Source organism: Alligator mississippiensis, chromosome 3 (genome assembly GCF_030867095.1).
Source record: "Alligator mississippiensis isolate rAllMis1 chromosome 3, rAllMis1, whole genome shotgun sequence".
In the NCBI taxonomy this organism is placed as follows: Eukaryota; Metazoa; Chordata; order Crocodylia; family Alligatoridae; genus Alligator; species Alligator mississippiensis.
The window spans coordinates 206,840,107-206,858,679 of NC_081826.1; the positions used below are offsets into that span (position 1 = coordinate 206,840,107).

The 18,573-nt window shown below is 43.2% G+C and overlaps 1 protein-coding gene across 1 annotated transcript in view; it reads right to left on the bottom strand.

The window, feature by feature from the left end:
- LOC132249528 (protein FAM240C-like) overlaps window positions 1–4,804 on the bottom strand; it is a 41,189-nt gene extending 36,385 nt beyond the window's left edge. Inside the window, exon 1 of the mRNA XM_059724858.1 lies at window positions 4,653–4,804. Coding sequence (XP_059580841.1) covers window positions 4,653–4,676 — 24 coding nt within the window. The 5' untranslated portion in view covers window positions 4,677–4,804. The remainder of the gene's footprint in view (window positions 1–4,652) is intronic.
- Between the last annotated feature and the right edge of the window lie 13,769 nt (window positions 4,805–18,573).

The window sequence follows — 18,573 nt, forward strand, 5'->3', positions numbered from 1 at the left end:
CTTCTCTGGGACCTTACATGCCCGTGCCAGGCTTCCTGATACTATCGCCCCTTCTCTGGGGCTTGCTGTGCCCCCGCTGGGCTCCTTAATAATGCCGCCCCCTCTCTGGGGCTTCTCAATGTTGCCCCCTTCCTGGGGCTCACTGTGCTCACCTTTGGGCTTCTCAATGTTGCCCCCTCTTTGGGGCTTGCTACACCCACACTGGGCTCTTCAAATGCCCCTCTCTGGGGCTGGGGTCTATGCACCCCCGTAAACTCTGCCCTTACTGGCACCTGGATCCCCACTCTATTGTGGGTCTCCTATGAGGCCTCCTCCAACCCCTTATAGCCTCACCCTAGCCACCGGTAAAATACAAACACTAGCAAAACAAAACACAAGCTTCCTGGCTATAACTTAACTTAAGGCCGCCTGGCTGTAACAACATTGCTCCCACGTCCCAGAGCCACCATTCTTCAGTCTGCTCGAGCGGTACTTGCATCCTAGCTCCTGCTCCTGCCCCTCTGACAGCTAGCAGGGAACTGCCAGCCTGGCTTCAGCCCTGGGCTTTATAAGGGCCAGGCCCTGCCTCCTACAGGCAGCTGACTCTCATTAGTTGCCCCAGGAACCTGCAGCTGTACTCCCTAATCACCGCTAGGGCTCCTTATACACTGCCAGAGCTTTTCCTCTGGCAGTTTTCCCCTCTCTAGGAGCAGGGCAGCAAGGTGCCCTGCAACACCCAGTCTTAAAGAAATCTGAAAACAGACTGAAGCTAATATAGACTACAAATAGGTGTAACCAGCTAGCTGAGAGAAACACTGCTGAATATGCAGGCAGGCTCATTCTCTGTGAACTGAACTTTGTAGGAATTTTCCAACATAGTTTCATGAAAATTTAGCTGCAGTAATCCGTGTGGATTGGACCAAATGATAGCTGATAAGTATGGTCAGCTTGTGGCAGGGCAGTGTTGGTGCCTGCCATTTTAAGGGCTGAGCCAAGCAGCCAGCAGCTGCTTGATTGCAGCAGCCATTTTAGAGCCCTGGCAGCCTATATAAACAGAGCAGTTCACTGCTGGCAGGCTGGGCTATAACATTGTCTGGCTGCTAGGCTGAATGGAATATCCTGGAGGTAAGGACAGGAGCTTAAGGGGATGGTTTGGAGGTTCCTGGTCCTAGGCATGACCTAAAACTTCACCCTGCCAAGAGTGGGTGGCCTGGTGGGGCTCCCAGTGGTGTGGGAGCCCTCAGGAAATGCCAGGCCAGTTACCACCCCAGTGAAAGGTGGGTAGGGGTGCCTTAACCCCAGCCCTCACCTTTGGGCAGGTTATTCATACCATCCGATTCAGGGAAGGCCAGGTAAGCTTCAGAAAGTGACTGAGCCTCCAGGCATGCTTCAAGGAGCACCTGAGCCAGGAGTGGGGGACCCTGATCCCTGAGTGCAGGCAGGAGGTGTAGACCCAACTGAGGGACTCGACTGGTCAATGCTGGGGCCAGGGCCGGGAGGGTCAACAGGACCGGAAGGGTCATAAGGGCCAGGGGCCCACCGCAAGGGATGCCCATATTGAGCAAAGAAGCTTGGGGTCCCAACTGGCCTGAGACAGACTCAGGGATTAAAAGAAAGCTGAAGGTCCCAGGAAAGGGAGCCACAGCTAATGGGCAAAGTAGAGGGTTAAGTTGACTGCCTGAGATGCCATCTGTGAAGCTTGGGCTGTGATGTAGGGGTAGACTAGAGCTGCAGATAGGGGGGAAGGGGCCTATCAGGGTGTATAATGGGCAGCCTCCCACCTAATTAACAACTCAATTACGTTCCATCAAGGCATGGCAGGAGAGACAGGTGGGCAGTGTGACCAGAGGCAGGTGGGGGAACTAGCCCTGTGGCTAGTCAGGAACCCCCACTTTGCCACACTGCTCCACCCAGAAGAAAAACAGTTGCAGCCACTTTGGAAAACACAGTTGGAAAAATGTAATAATATAAAGTAATTTATTTCAAAATGATATTTTTCTAAAAATTTGGGTAATGCCACAGTTTGGGTATCAGAACTACGTTGAGTTAAGATGTAGCACAACAGCAGCAAAATTGGTTAGTTTAAAAGTAGATTGGAATCTAGTCATGTTCTGCCCAACCTACTTTGAATGTAGTAATTGTCCTTTATAATCAAGCTATTAGAATGGCATTAAAATGTAATCCTCAGGAACAACATAGTCATTTATCAAATGTTGCGTTAGCTTGCTTGACATTTTAATTTACAAGTTCTTTATTATTAGTCTGGTCCCTAGATTAGTAATTACTTGAAAGGCATGTCATTTTTCATGTCTGATATCAACAAATAAAACAAAATGGGCCAGATTCTGATCTTACTTAAACCAGTATAGATCTATTATATTTCTACCCAGGTCAGTGAATAGCTACTCCAGTTTTATCCTGATATAATGGAGATTAGAATCTGTTCCAGTATCTCTTTCAAAGGCAAACCACTATCGAAAAGTCTCACTCAGGCTGATAGAGTAAAAACAGTGTTCCTTTTATGCTATGTATTCCTTGATTTGACTACCTGGTTAAAAAACAAACAAACAAAAAAAAACCCAACTAGATCAGGTTTCTTTTGATGGCAAAAGACATTTTCCTCCCCCCAACACTAATACTAATGCCATATGGAGCATCATTTATTATACATCAGTTGAGCTTTCAGTATCTCATCTGATGTTGATCCCTCCCCTACCTGCTTCAATCTTGATATGTTTTGAAATTTTGGATTCATTTAAGGACCCGGTTGGAATTTTTGAAGGTTATTATGAATAACTTTAAGAGGGAAAAAATGATCAAGTATCTTTTGTCTCTGTTCATACAGATTTTCATTTTTTTGTGCACCAGTATAAAAGAAAGGTATATTGGCTGAAAAAAATAGTAATTATGACTTTTTAGTGGGAGCAGTTGGCATCAGTATAATACTTTAGAACTATATTTTCTGTTCAATATTTTATTATTAGGATCTTAATATCTACTAAATCATGCTCCAAGTTGACTGTACATGAACAAGTTCTCCAATAAGCTCCAATTGAGTACTGAGAGAAAAATATAGAGTACATATAACCCATTTTGCTGTAAAACACAGAACTAGCCTATTAAATCACATCTGGCCCTTTGTGTACCACATGAAATATAAAACAAATAACATGATAAACAAACTGTGATAATTCCAATGACAGTTCAGTAGCAGAATAAGGAACAGACTGCATTTGTCATACAACTGACCTGAACTTACTTTAATCCTCCTTTAAACTGAACCTTACTTAGGCCAAGAAACTTTTGATAAACTATTTACTCCTCACCATATGTCTATATGTTGCCTTTTGCCCACAAGTGGAAATGCAGAAATACTACAGAAAAGGGGTTCCTTGTGATATTTCTAAGTGCCAGAAATCTCTCAAAGTCTGAACTCACAGTAGACCCTCAGTAGCTCTGTAAATATATTTAATGTGGACATCCCATCAAGGAAGATTAGTCTTTTTTCTCTTTCCCAGTAGCATAACTAAGGCAGGGTGCCCAAGGCAGCAACCCTGGTAGCTGACTTGAGGGGGTGGGGTGGGGGGTTAGAAATAACATCTGATGTTGCAGCTGTGCGTCTGTACCACTGGCACCAGCAGCTGGAATTCACCTACTGCCCCTGGTGACCAGCTGCTTTTTTATGCCCCTGCTCTTTCCCTTCTCCCCCTCTCTCCTCCCCTACTTTTTGCATTGTTATGATCAGGCATTGCCAGTTCTATTTTAGGTGGGTGTGTGTGTGTGTGTGTGTGTGTGTGTGTGTGTCTGTCTAGGAATACACATTAATACATTATAGTTACTTATATGAATTGTATAATATTTTATTTATAGTATAAAATAGTATCCGATTGCCTTCACAGACCACATCCACATGAGCATAGCTGTGCAGTATATGACCGCTGGATATCTGGGGTAAAAAAAAAAAAAGCAGCAGAGCAGTACACACAGGGGCAACTCACACTGCTTAAAACTTGAGCCTGGCTACCCAGAGCCATGCTCCAGCTGCTGGCCAGGTACCAAGCAGCAGGACTGTAGCTGCTGGAACCCCAGTGTGATGGAGGGCCTCCTCGGGCCGATCTCCACCGCCCGCCCCCTGTCTCTGGGCAACCGCCCGCCTGTCTCACCCGCCACGCCTTTGATGATAACCAGTTCAATTAAGTTGTTAATTAAGCGGGAGGCTGCCCTTCGTACTGCCCCGATGCCAAGGGGTGCTCTGCGGCTCCGACCTCCCCTAATACCGCAGCCCAAGCCTCGCAGATGGCATCATGGTGTTCTTCCTCACCAGCCCCACACTGGGCCCCAGAATCTTCCATGCAAGACCCCACTATCACTGGGCCTCACCGTGCCACTACTCCCTTCCTCCTAGGAGCCACCGCAGCACCTTGCCCACATCACTGCCACTCTCGGGGTCTGCCCTATCTGGGCCCCTCATAGCACTCAGGGGTCACCCACCCAGTGGTGGTGGGAGCTAGGGGTTAAGGCACCCCAACCCACCTTTCACCAGGGTGATAACTGGCCTGGCATTTCCTGGGGGCTCCCGCGCCACTGAGAACCCCACCAGACCACCCACTCCTGGCAGGGTGCAGTTTTGGACCAGGACCCTCCTGCCATCCCCTTACAGCTCCCCCCCTTACCTCCAAGTCAATCACAGCAGCCATAAGCCAGGCAATGTTGCTGCCTGACCTCCTGCAGCCAAACTGCCTGGTTTATATAAGCCTCAAAATGGCTGCCGCAATCAGGCACCTGGAGGCTGCCAGCTCCAGGCCCTTAAAGTGGCAGGAGCACCCTGTGCTCTGCCACACCCAGGATCCCAGGTAAGGCTGCTGTGGCCATGGCATAGGTGTTCCCTGGGGACAATTAGAGGTGGCCCAAGATGTCCCATTGCTAGCTGTCCCTGGGGAACCAAATGTCCATATTCATGTGGATGTTGCCACAGTCTTTGCTGTAGGTCCAGAACACTGGACCTGGGTATACAGTTATTTTCATTCTATAAAGGGAGAACAAAGGCCAAAAGGGACTAGAGGAAGGGCCTATCTGTATTGCTACAGTGGTGTGACCCAGTGAGCACAAAGCTGTGTATGTCCTGTCACCCAAACCTTCAGGCACATGCCAAAACTGCAAATTCATGAGAGAAGCTGCTCTGGGTTCATCCTCAGGCCATGTACAGCTATTATACTTTTAGTGGTATAAGTGATCAGAAATTGGTCTATATTTGTAATGGAAAAAAACCTCATCATACAAAACTGGTCTATACTAGGGCTGTGTGAAGCTTCAGTCCCTGATTTGATTTGGTGGAGACTTGGCCCGATCCGGTGGCCGAATCTCTGAATCCAAATTGAATCAGGGGACTCTTTAATCTCTCCGAAATGAATCAGAACCCTCCAAATCAATTTGGAGATTCGGACATAGACACAGCTTTAACTGTTTTTTCTATATACCTCTAGGTAGCAGGGGCTCATGAGTGCTGTGATGATGGGGTGCATAGAGTGTCCCACAGAAGCATGGGGGGCTTCCCTGTGTGTTTGGCAGCAGACCCAGAAGTGGACCAGAAGCACTTCCAGGTCTGCTGGGGAGCATGCTGAGGGCCCCCTCTGCATCCCCCTGGCTTGGCAACTGGTGCCTCCTGGGTCTGGGGGGGCACCCGGGATCCCCCTGCCGCTAATCACCAACCCAGGGAGGCACAGGGGGGCCCCACAGTGCACTCCTGGAAGACCTGGAAGTGGACTGGAAGTACTTCTGGTCCACTTCCAGGCTCACTGCTGAGCACATGGAGGGCTGCCCTGCACGCCTGTGAGACGCTCCATGTGCCCCAGCATTGCAGTGATCAAGAGCTGTGCTGGTACCTCGAGGTATGTAGAAAAACATTTTAAAGCTGTGTCTGTCTGAATAGCTGATTCTCCACATTGGCATCGAATCTTCAGATTTGTATTTGGCCGAATCAAATTGGGGACAGTGATCTGAATTAATTAATTGAATCACTGTCCCCGATTTGGGCTGAATCCGAATCTGAATTGAATAGGGCCTGCTTCGCACACCTATAGCAAAACCCCCAGTTTTCTTTTTTTTAAATTTTGAAATACATTCCCTCCCCTTCCCCTAGCCATTTCTGACTTTCTCTCTGCCCTCTCTATTCCTTATAAGTGATTACAAGTAGTGCTAGGTAAGCTAAGCTAAGTTCTTGTATGCTATCATTGTAATAAGTCCCTTTTTATATTGTAAATGTTATGTTTATATTGATTTTTACTGTTTTATATGGTATTATTTTGTATTCCTATAATTTTTTGCATTTTTTTTTTTATTGTTTCATATTAATACTGTGTGGTCTAGGCCTGTGTCTGTAAAGTAATGTCAAGTTTCTATTTTGTATGTCAAGCCACCTTGTGTCCCCTGCCCTACACAGTATGTTGCAACTACGACTCATACCTACCCCTCCTATGTAAATTGGTTTTCCTTGAATGTCTGAAACAAAAGAGTGAATGGATGAATGAAACACAATGATAGCAGGACCCCCTACTAAATCACCCCACCATCAAAAACAATACTTGGACCAATGACCCTGTTGTCCTGAGGGGTCAGGCCAACGCTCAGGATTTCAATATTGTGCTGTTAGACAGGAGGGTGTAGTGTACAATGGCATATGCACACATAAAAATCAATTAAGCACACATACACTTACTAGGTGCATACACACACACACTAACAGCTCAGATACACACAAGTGTAAAATAATTAGTCTAGGTTCATGCACACTTATCACCAGTTTAAGCCCATACATGCTGCACACACACCAAATTTAGACAGAATTAGTTACCAGTTACCAACACCTGCACATCCACTACACATATGTGGATTACTAATTCACACACACACACACACACACACACACAAAATGATATGTATATATGTGTATTTACTAATTCACACATACACACAGGTGAGTTCCAAAGTTGGGTGTTGTGATGTGTATGTATGTATATGCTTGGTGTACTTGGGATACCTGGGGAAAGGTTAAGGTGAGAAAGTAAAAGTGTAAGGATTTAAAGTTACCAGGACTGGGATTAGAACCAGTAGACTGCAGGGGCCTGGGCTGAAGAACTGAGGCTTGGGGGTAGCTTTAGGTTAATTGATCTTAATTGATTAAAAGACAATGGCCAAAGCCTGCAGAACAGGGAAGCGTGCTGGCACAGAGTCTGGGACTGGAGCCAGAGCTACAGGGGAGTTGAAAAGGTAGGTGCTGGAGAGGGAAAGTGGGACTAAGAGAGAGTGTGGGTGTTAAAGAGGGGCTCTGGGTGTGGGGAAGCCAGAGGATGGCTCTGGGGCAGCTAGAGAAGTCTGGGAAGCTGCGGGGGGGGAGCCTGAAATCAGAGAGACGGACAGCAGAAAATCACAGAAAAAGCAGCAGAAGAGACTGAAAGGTGGCAGGGGCAGCAGGAAAGCAGAGAAAGACAGCAGAAAATCACAGGAAAAGTGGCAGTAGGAATTGAGAGGAGATTGGGAAACTAGTGGAGAGGGGTGGGGACTGGAATTGAGAGAGAGAGAGAGAGAATGAGGCTAGAATTTAAGATAAGGAAGGGACTGGGATTCAGTAAAACATGACCCAGCTTGGAGTCGCAAATGACAGTGGTTTTATTGAACAGGGGAGATGGGGGCAAAATGCCAAATCAGTTCCCTTGCACCCACACCCACACAATGGCAGCAGGGGTTAGAGAGGCTTGGTACAGGGGTTGAAGTCCACTGAAGTCCAGGAGGAGAGAGAGAGAGAGAGAGTGAGAGAGAGTCCAAATTGTAAGAGGAGGTGTGCAGGTAATCTCTACCTATCCCAGGCTGGAAGTTGATCCTCAATGGCCAGTTGGGGTCTCCTTCAGCTCGCTGTTGTCCAGAGGGGGTTGCCGGCAGGGCCTCTGGGGTGGATAGGTGACGTGAAGCTGGTTTGGTCTGGATGGAAATGGTGTTCCCACTGGGTCTGTCTTCACTGCCCCTTTTTATAGGGGCAGACTGTTAGTGACAGGAGGCATGCCCAGGCAAGGGTCAGCCCCTGATGCAGGGAGCACACATGCTCAGTACAGGGATGTGCAATTTCAGGTGTTTGAAATGGTGGGGTACAATGGTAGAGTTGTTGGTTCTGCAGGGTCTTTTGTTTTTCAAATGCTGGTCTTGATTCTGTTCCTGGGTGAGGTCCATGGTTCCCGGGTGAATCAATGCGAGGTGATGGCCCAGTCATTACAGGCCATTTAGTAGAGGCCTGCTACCATTGTATTTCAATCATTCCCAATCATTCTCATTCATCGGGGAACCAATTTACATGGGAGGGGTACAATGAATCATATTGTTGCAACATGGGATGCCCAGGCAGAGGACACAAGATGGAGGCTTGACATAAAATGGAAACTTGACATGACTTTGGTTCACTTAAAAACACAGCCTAAACCATACAATATCCCTATGAAATAATTAAAATCAATATGAAAATGATAATAATACAATATACAACAGTAAAAATTAATACAAACCTAATAATTATACGATATAAAACAATGGATATCCAAAACCAAATATTTGCTACCAAAATAAAAATGTTTAAAGCTTATCCTAAGTTTGAGCTCACTTATACTTATTGATAGGGAATAGGGAGCGAGAGAAAAGTCAGAAATGGTTGGGAAAGGGGAAGGAATGCATTTTAAAATAAAAAAAAGAAAAACTGGGGGTTTTGCTACAACCCAGCCATTGGAACCACCCTCCGCATTCAAGAAACAAAAGATGAGGCAAACCACCATTGTGCCAAGGCTGCACATGCTCAGTATGAACATCTGGAACCCTCTGGAACAGGACTGACCTTGCCTGGACAGGCCCTCCCCATAGGGGATCATAGGTAGTGTACCCCATAAAAAGGGGTAGTAAAGACTGACTCCTGGGGATGCCCTCTTCATCTGGACCAGACCTGTTCCACATCATGCTGACTATCGAACCTGAGGCCCTGCCAGCAACCCCCTCTCCACCCCCTTCCCCCCCCCCCGGACAACACCTGCTGGAGAAAGACCCTGACTAGCCATCGAGGACCCCCCCTCCCAGCCTGGATAGGTAGCTATCACCCCCACCCTCTCTTCAACCAAGGACTTGGACTCTGTTTCTCTTCCCTACCTGGACTCCAACCCTTCCACTGAGTCTTTCTCCTGCTGCCATTGTGTGTGTGTGTGTGTGTGTGTGTGTGTGTGTGTGGGAACCAAGCTGTACAGTACAGTGTTCATTTAATAAAAGTGTTATTTGGACCCCTGAGTTGGGTTTTGCTTTACTATGGTTCAGGCTCTGCTCCAATCTCTACTCCTTGCCCCTCTAACTGCTGTCTAATTTCTCCCTTTCCTGCTTCTGGCTCACCGCCACCTCCAACACCAGTCTTATGCTCCTGTGGCTCCAGCTGTCCTGAGCTCCTCTCTGCCTGCAAACCCCTGTTTCTTTGCTATTGCCTCATCCCCACTTCCTTTTCCCTGATCTCTGCCACTTGCTCTTTAGTTACCAAGCACCCCAAGCATAGGTACCACAGGCACCAACACACACGCACTGTCACCTGAGTCAGTGTTTAACCTATTTGTGTATTGTTTATGATTTCATGTCATTATCATTAGGGTGTGTATGTGCTTGAATTGGTAATACGTGTGTATGTGCAACTGTATACCACCCCTTCCTGTCTAACAGCGCGATATTGAGATCCTGAGCGTTGGCCTGACCCCACAGGGCAACGCACCCCTAGTCTATACCCATAACAGAACAGAAATTTGGCACACAACTGGTCTATACCTGTGACAACAGTTCTTCACGCATAGACTGGTTTAAAAATGCCAGAACCCAGTCTAAGATTTGCCTTCCTCTTTTTCACCCCACCTCACCAAAGGGCAAATGTGTGGTTCGCTACCGGTTCACCACCGAAATCTGTTCACTACCTATCTAAACTACGCTGCTTACAGAAAACCATGTAACTTAGATTGATTCTGCCTCAGGCTTTCTGAATGTCTATACCTAACCTCAGAGGCCATTCTGAAGCATTTGCCTTCTATTGGGCCTGACAGCGGCTACTGGGGATATGCTTGAAGGAGCCTCACTAGCAAATTTAAGAATCTGGCCTAGATCTGAAGACTCAGGTTGGCGAGATATACTCAGTTTCATCCTCTACCAGGACTGACTGCTGCAGCCTAAATGTCTCATCTGATTATTCCCACTACATTTGCATACAGTGTATTTTTCATACTCCTTCTCCTGTATTTTAATACTAAATCTCTTTTATTTCCAACTGGTTCACATTTTTAAGCCAGATTTCACAATGAAATAGGTTTCTTACAGGTCTAGCATATATGAACATGTAGATTAAATTGGGCGAAGTGAGAATATAATGCATTTGGATCTTTGGTTTGGAGTGGGGGGAAGTAGGGAGCAACAGGAGAGGAGAAAACAGATTTATGAGAAGAAAGGAGGATATACTGTCTGAGACTGGACAGAATTTGTGTTAACATTTGCTCAAGAATGATTTAATTTACCTAATCCTGAGGGCCTGATCTAACTCCTATTGAAGTCAATAGGACTGGACTGAGCCATAAATCAAGACCTGGGACTATTAGATACTTGATGGAATGGTCTGAACTTATTAAGGGATCTCCTATCCTGAATACATTGTGTAATGGGATGGATGCTGGCTCGAAATCCTTCAGGCTTATCAAATCGATCAAGAGATTGCAGCAGTTCTAGCAGGAAAAGAAAACAGGAATTTGCTCACTTCTCTTGTTTAGAAATAGGGTGACCAGGTTTTTGGTACAAGTCTTTGGACTCTCATATATTTGAAAGTTTCTGAGGGGCAATTGAAAGGGAGAAAGGGAAAGAAGGCTGGGAAGGAGGCTGGGGAAGGGTGTGGGACCCAAAACTATGAAAGTAGAAGAGATGTTGTAGGTGTTTTATTTATAAATACGAGTGTCATGTCTTGACAGCACAAGATTAAGCACTGCCTGGAAAGGCTACACTGCTTTTTCAATCGGGAGTTTCAGCCTTGCTATCAATGATGTTCACCAGTTAATTATAGTAAAATGTGACAACAGAAATGAATCCTCATGTCCAGTAGGTCATAAGACTACATCACAGTCCTTAGGGGGTGAGATGGAGAAACCTCAAATGGTTTAAATCAGTGCAGGCTGACTGTGAAAGGTAACCTAAGTACTGGTATATATAGTTCCTTGATCAGAGAAATGACAACATGTATCTTGCAATATTGTGGTTTGTGACAGAAGTCTTTCTGGTGGTAATTTGTATACAGTGAAAGAGCTCTTTGATTTCAACTGCAGTTGGCAATCCTCAACATTATATAGCTTGACAGGCCCATATCTCAAAAACTGACAGCTTTTGCAGAGGAAAAATACCACTAAAACCTGTGAAAAACAAGGGGACAGATTTGTGCTATCAGTTTTTAAGCAGAAAGCTGCATAGTTTGTGTGAACAAATTTCAGTCTGTGATTTGTGAAATATAGAACTGTCACTTTATTTTCTGCTAATTGTTCTTTTGCTATTGGCTAGCTAAGTCACATGGCATTGCTTCTATTGTTTGACTGGATAACTGTAACTTTAAATAGGAGACTAAGAAAAGATGAATGCTGAATAACAATATGCTTTCAATTCAAAGCTTTAGACAGATAATCAGTCATGCTAAAAATGATGAAACAACCAGGGTTTAAAAAATAATCAGTAGTCAGAAATTCTTGGGGACACAAACTATGAATATCAGTGGAGCAAACCATGTTTATTTTGAATGTATTTCTAAACAATTCTGTATTTTTACCCTATTAGTGCTCATCTGTAAAACTGAATGTTGTTTTCTTCTGTGTGGGCAAACGGCAAGATGTAGTGTGTAAAGTGACCTTCTGGACTCTCTTCAAGCATAAGAAATAGCTGATTTTACAAAGTATTTGGGGGACACCACTTATTCATTCTGTGTACCTTTCACTATTTGTTAAACAGCATGTGCTTTTATGCTGTTATATAAACACTATTATTTATTTCTCTCATGCCTCACTCAGGCTTTAGAAAAGCCTGTGATCGTGTAAATTTAAGTCAAATGATAAGAGATTCATTTAAGTTTACATAATGGTGTTCTGAGCTTTACTCAGTTTTGTTTGTTTTTTTTATAATCCAGATACACAGATCAGGCAATGTTAAGTGGCTTTCTTTAGCGTTTAAAGAAGAAATATAAGCAACATTTTAAAATACTAAAAGATATGATAAAGTCAGCAGCACACCACAAAATCATCTCTTGAGCATCTGCTTACACAGGCATTTGCAGGACTGTCTAGCACAATGGAGGCATAATATAAGTAATAAATAACAAAGTACGATTTAAGACTTCCACCCTGGAACTGCTCCATTTGTAGATCTTCCATTGAAGTACATGGCTATTTTGTACATAAAAAAACCTTGAAAAGACTAGGTACTCTGCAGCTCTAATAATGGAAAGTTACAACCTGAAGTCACTGGGGGGTATTTGTCCTTAGACCAACACAGCTACAACCTATGCAGACAAGTGTCTTTGGGTAAATATGATATCTTTTATTACATCAACTAAATAGTTGGAAAAATTGTTCTTTGCAAGCTTTTGGGTACAAACACCCTTCTTCAGGTAGAGGGAGTCTACTGTAGACCCTCCCTCTGCCTGAAGAAGGTTTTGTACCTGAAAACTTGCAAATAACAATTTTTCCAATTATTTAGTTGGTCTAATAAAAGGTATCACATTTTTACCCAAAGAACCTTGTTAACCTGAAGTCATTACATTCTCTGGACTACAAAAGGCATAAAAAGCTGGTAATAGTAAGTCCTGACATAAGGTGTTAGCCTACTTCTTTGAGTTGTATGCTTGCAGAAGACATACATTTGAAATGTGACAGGAGGATCACTTGGCAGCTATAACTGACACAATAAAAATATGATAGGAGACATGACTTCTAAGTGACGTTTCTCAAATATCTTTCTCAGATTTTTTTTTTTACTCTTAAGTTCATAAGGAACATGAGGAAACTGAATGCCTTTTAATGCTTGATATTTGATCAGAGAACAAAGTTTCTACTAATTTACTTCTCAGAGAAAAAAAATCTGCAAAAATTTCTGTTTTGCTCCATGCTAGATGGAATAGATAGAAAATGGGTTGATGGCTAGTATGGCAATACAAATACATATGTTATAACATTCTGGAAAGTGTCTGTCCCAGCCATAAACACTCTGTGGATGTTATACCCAATTCATGGCTCACCTGAGCTTCTCCACTGCAGCTGTTACTCTTTTTCCTTCAAGGGCAAAGCTGTCTCCATAAGGCAGCCATATTCAGAAAGTTATATATAGTTGCCAACCTTGTCCTTGTTCCCAAGGGCAGAACTTGTGAAATTGCCAAATCACATCGCACTCGAACTCTAAAGCAGGGGTTTCAAAGATACAGCACATGTCTGTGGAGCTGCCATCCGGTTCCCCAGTGCTACCCCTGGATCTCAGAGTAGACTACCCTTGCCAGTCCAGGATCCATAGTGCACACAGTGACTGATCTGGGTTCTAAGCTGCATGAAGTGCTTGCTGATACACACCATGTGCAGTGCAGGTCCTGGAGTGGGTTGAATGGGCATTGTGTGCAGCGTGGGTTTTGGAGAGGGTAGTGTGGATGCCATGGGTGCTGGGTATGGCATATAACAGTGGGTGGTCCATGGATTAGATCTGGCTTGTGGACTGGTCCCACAACACTCATCTAACCCACAGAGCAGATGAATTTGACACCCCTGCTCTAAAGGATGGTAGATTAGGGCAGCAAAGAGCATGCTTAGTATTTCCCTAACATGCTAGGGAGACCAGGACAAATGCTTCATGGCTGACTGGTGAGAAGAATCTTAAGCTTGGTCTACTTTAGTGAAATTTTATGCATTCCTCAGAACTTTTTTACAGGACTGCATAAAGGTGAGCAGAGAGAATGGACAAATAATAGGGAAAATAGAAACTATATGGTATCCCAACGCAAATAATGCTTAATTAAAACACATTTAAATTAAAATGCATAATTAAACATTTTACTTGTTTAAAAAAATGAGTGAAAATACTCTTTTGAAAGAAGTAATCTGGATAATTAGCATTTTAATGAGTAATGAATAGATTCAAACTTAGAGCAGAAATACAAATATTTATCCTTTTTAACCAACATTTCCCAGTCTTCCCCTTCTCTTGTGCTAACTAATGAAAACTAATGATCATCACCACAATGGGACAATGTGTTAATCCAATTTAATTAGTACTTTAGCAAGTAAAGAGCTTTTCATTGTATGTACTTGATAGTTAGGGCTTTCTGTAAAGTGAGAGATATCAGAGTTAAATTGGACTCCTCTGGACTGTTTTTCCCAGGTCTACCTATAGCAAATCTTGATTTAAGGAACTAGTTATTTCTTCATTTTAAGTTAGTTGTAGATGAATAAGAGAAAAATGTATATTAAATCAATTCTCATAAATGTTAAAACCTAACCAAAAATGACAGACCACGTAAAGAGAGAACTCTTTGCCAGGTATACTTTTGTGTAATTATGTCAGCTTGATTTCGGAGTTTATCCCACCTCTTCAAAAGCCTAATGGAATGGAAAAAAATATTCTATTTCTGGTCGCCTAGAAAAATAGTTCTTTGATTTTTAAAGAATTTAAGGAACAATGTCTTGAACTTGCCTAATATACAGCAGGATAGAAAACAGTGAGTAGCATGAGGAACCATTTATAAGGCCATATTCTCAATGAAAAGAAACACATCATGTTAGAAACCATGGTAGCTGGCATATTTTAACTTACATGATATAATACTCACCAGAGATGGACACATCACATTTATCATGACCACCTAACAATTTTTTAAAACAAAACCATCCTTGTGTATGCTAAAGGACAAAAAATGTTTAATATGTTGGATTAAACGTGGCTGTTGATGGATCTTCTAAGATATACACTTTTCTGCTGTAAGCAAGGGTTAAGTAACTGATGAGTTGCACTGGTGGAATTATATCTGTAATGGATCATTAAAATAGACGCAGCTTAGTGTATATATGGAGGAAAGCAAAGTTAATGTGCAGTGCACGTTATAGATAACTAAATAACAAAGGAAACAGACCTAAAGAGACGACATATCAATATGTGTATGTGTGCATATTTGTTCATCTGTTTCACTAGTTGAATACAAGTTAAATATGACTTACCTTGACTAGAAAATTCTTAAAAGAGATACCTAAGCCCACTGACAGGTGTTCATTTGAAGGCAAAATGGGATTTGATCCCTGATCCTTCCCAAAACATGTGTGGCAGAAGTTGAGATCTGATCTGTACTTCTAAAATCACAATTGTACCATAGTTGCCAGTATAGGGGGAACCTTGGATCCTGATGTTATATATCATGATCCCAGGGACTCCCTGCACCAGCAAGTTAAAAGCCACATGCTCAACAGTCCATTGATTGTCAGCTGGCTCAAGGGACTCGCAAGGCTGATTTAAGTCCCCTTGCTGTCCCTGGAGCTAGCCAATCATTGGCAAATTGGGATGGCTGCTTGAATCCTGGGCAGTCCTGATCCTCATCAGATCAAGACTACCTTGAGACTCAAACCCTGGAGAGGTCCCAGCTGGCTGACTATCAGCTTCAGGGATCAGCTTGAGCCTTGGAGCAGTCCTGATCAGCTAACTGCCATCAGGATTGGTACGGCATGGGGGCTTCAGGACTAGTGTGGTCCTGATTTCCTGTCAGCTGGCAGGGACTACACCAGGATTCAAGCCCTGGCACAGTCCCTGCTAGCTGATGATCAGTTGGTTATCAGCTGGTGGGGACTGTACCAAGGTCAGTTGGAAATCCTGGTGTATTCCACTCTGCCACACCTTCAATTTAAGGCAGGATGAAAACCAGTCACAACAGGCATGTACAGAGCTTGCTTTTTTCACAATTTGAAGTGCTTAACAGAAGTGCACAGCTTTACAGCACTTCAAAAATGGGTACAGTGCTTTAAATTAACCCTTGTTAAATTGGGTATTAAATTTGAAGCACTGTATTTTACAGCACTTTAGCAACATACAGTGCTTTAAATAACTTCCGTATGCTGGTCAAATTTCTGGTAATTCCACTAGCATCTCATGGGCTTTGTGAGCTTGGTTAGTGCTCCCTGGCATCACCAAGGGTAGCTTGGGGGCACTAGCCAAGCCTGTAAAAGCTGACAAACTACTCTGCTCCTGCCAGCCGAATGAGGTGGCAGTGATCTCAGTGATTGGGCCAGATAGGATGGGGTGCGGGGGCAAGGGGAGGGAGCATCCCAGCTCTTGGGAGCATGGCTTGCTCTGCAGCTGGAGGGGCTGGCTCTGTTTTGGGAGGCTGCAGGTGGGACACGCACACACTTTGAGATCCTGCATGGTTGGGGATTAGATGCTTGGAGCCGGGCTGTCAGCCTGGGTGAGAGCTGCTGGCCTGGCCTGTGGCAGAAGTGGTGCCTGCTCCCAGCCCACTGAGGGGAGGGGAGGCAGGGGGAGGCAGCTTCTGAGACAGCCTCTCATCCTAGCTTCACCTTCTCCACTGGTCTGCTGCTGTCCACAGACTCCTGCAACCCTAGGAGGCTGCGGAGCACAAAACATGCATGGAGCACTTCTGTATATGCCCTATGTTATCACTCATTTTGTATAATAACTTTTTGGCTGGTTTCATATTTTATTGCACCATTAATCCCCTGAATGTGTGCCAGGTTTACACTTTAAGACAAGATTAACTGGTTAATCATGCCCTAACTGTAACATCTGCCAGAGGCCTAAATGTTCCCAATTTGAGCTAAGCAGGAGGACTTGATAACATCCTTTGATTCCATTTTTGCATATGGAAAGCTCCTCTTAGAAGCAAAAAAGAAAAAAAAAATTAGAGAAATATGGTTTGTTTAACATATTTACACCTGATTAGAAAGTACAGTCTTAAAATGGATGGTGAATTCTAGATCAACGGTATAAAGTACAACATATAATCTGCTGTTGAGTGTTTTGAAAGCCAGAGGGGCTATAAGGTATGCAAAAAGATCAAGTATTTTATAATAGCCTTTAATTAATAAATGAATTATAATGCATTAACAGTTGCAGTGTGGTAGTGCTACAGGCCTCAACAAAGAGAGTTCTATTCTGGTAGGCACAGTGACAAATGTAACTACCCTTCTCACTCTCAGGAACATCAAATTTTATTAAATGTGAAAGTGTTTGACTGAATGTTGTGTCCCTCTCTCACTTCTGTAGTTTCAAAGGAAATCTTTTTAAGTGTAAAGTAAGCAATTTACTTAGGAAATTATCTGCCAAAGCTCAGAAAGATCAGGAAATGCCAACTCCACAATGTGGGAATACTACTGCTTGTACAAAGGCTCAGTGTGTACCATTCAAATTGCAAGGCACCATATCCTGTCCGCTCTTCTAAAGTCAGCTTTTGTAGTATCTTCCCCTCTGAATCCTCCTTAGTCAGGCTTAGTGTTCCCGCCTCACTGTTTCCAAATAAGAGTCAAAGGAATGTAATTTAATTGTATAGTTGACTGTTTTATGCAGAGAGAGGAGTCGGAAGCTAATGGACATTTTTCTGAAGGCCATATATAACCAGGGTTCTTAGGACATTAGCTTTAATCATAGGAATTTCCATAATCATTGTATGGCTTTAAAGAAAAAAAAGTGTATACTGATTAACAATACAATGATTATGCAAATCCCTCTACCCTGGTTGGCTGAAGCCATTAGTAGAAAGATATGCATTTGAACATTTTATAATTATAGAGAAATAATCATACAGCAATTATGCACTTGCCAGAGTACTAGGAATTGCATAATTTAAGAATAAAGGGTTTGCCTACAGATAAAATTATTTTAGAATAGCTGTTTTTCTCCAAACTCACAACCTACCTTATTACAGTTTCACAGTTTAAGCAAGACATAAATGTATATTTTATAGATCAGTGGGAAGTTTAGACAAATCTATGCCAGCTCAACAATCATCTGTGTTTATCTTATTGGTTTTCATGACATTGGCTTTATGCTAGATTTTTTTCCACCCTTAAAAATTATATATAAATTATAACTATATAGAGTAAATTAAGAAAATTATATATATTGACAATGGGAATACCAGTGTAGAAAAGATACCAACGTTAACATGCTGGCAGTGATCATTGCTATTATCGCTGGTAGAATCAAACTAATAACCAGAAAGTTGAAGGAAGAGAGACAGGACTGAAAAAAGGAAAGAGAGAAAAACTGATTGTAAACACCCCAGGAAGTATTTCTATACATCATCTATTTGTCTGTTCAAAATACCCAGCTTTCTTTGAGTAAAATTAATGTTAGATAAAAGAAAAGTGTTCAGCAGTAATAAGAAATTTGAAATGTAGTTTCTGTCTTGGATTACTTGCAAGAAGCAGGATGTTTTGTAATATCTTTCAGGTATTATACAGTAAGTAAAGCATAACCATTAAGTGGCTCCCAAAAGGGGAAACTGAGGAAGAAAATGAATGGGAGATATGGCAGAAG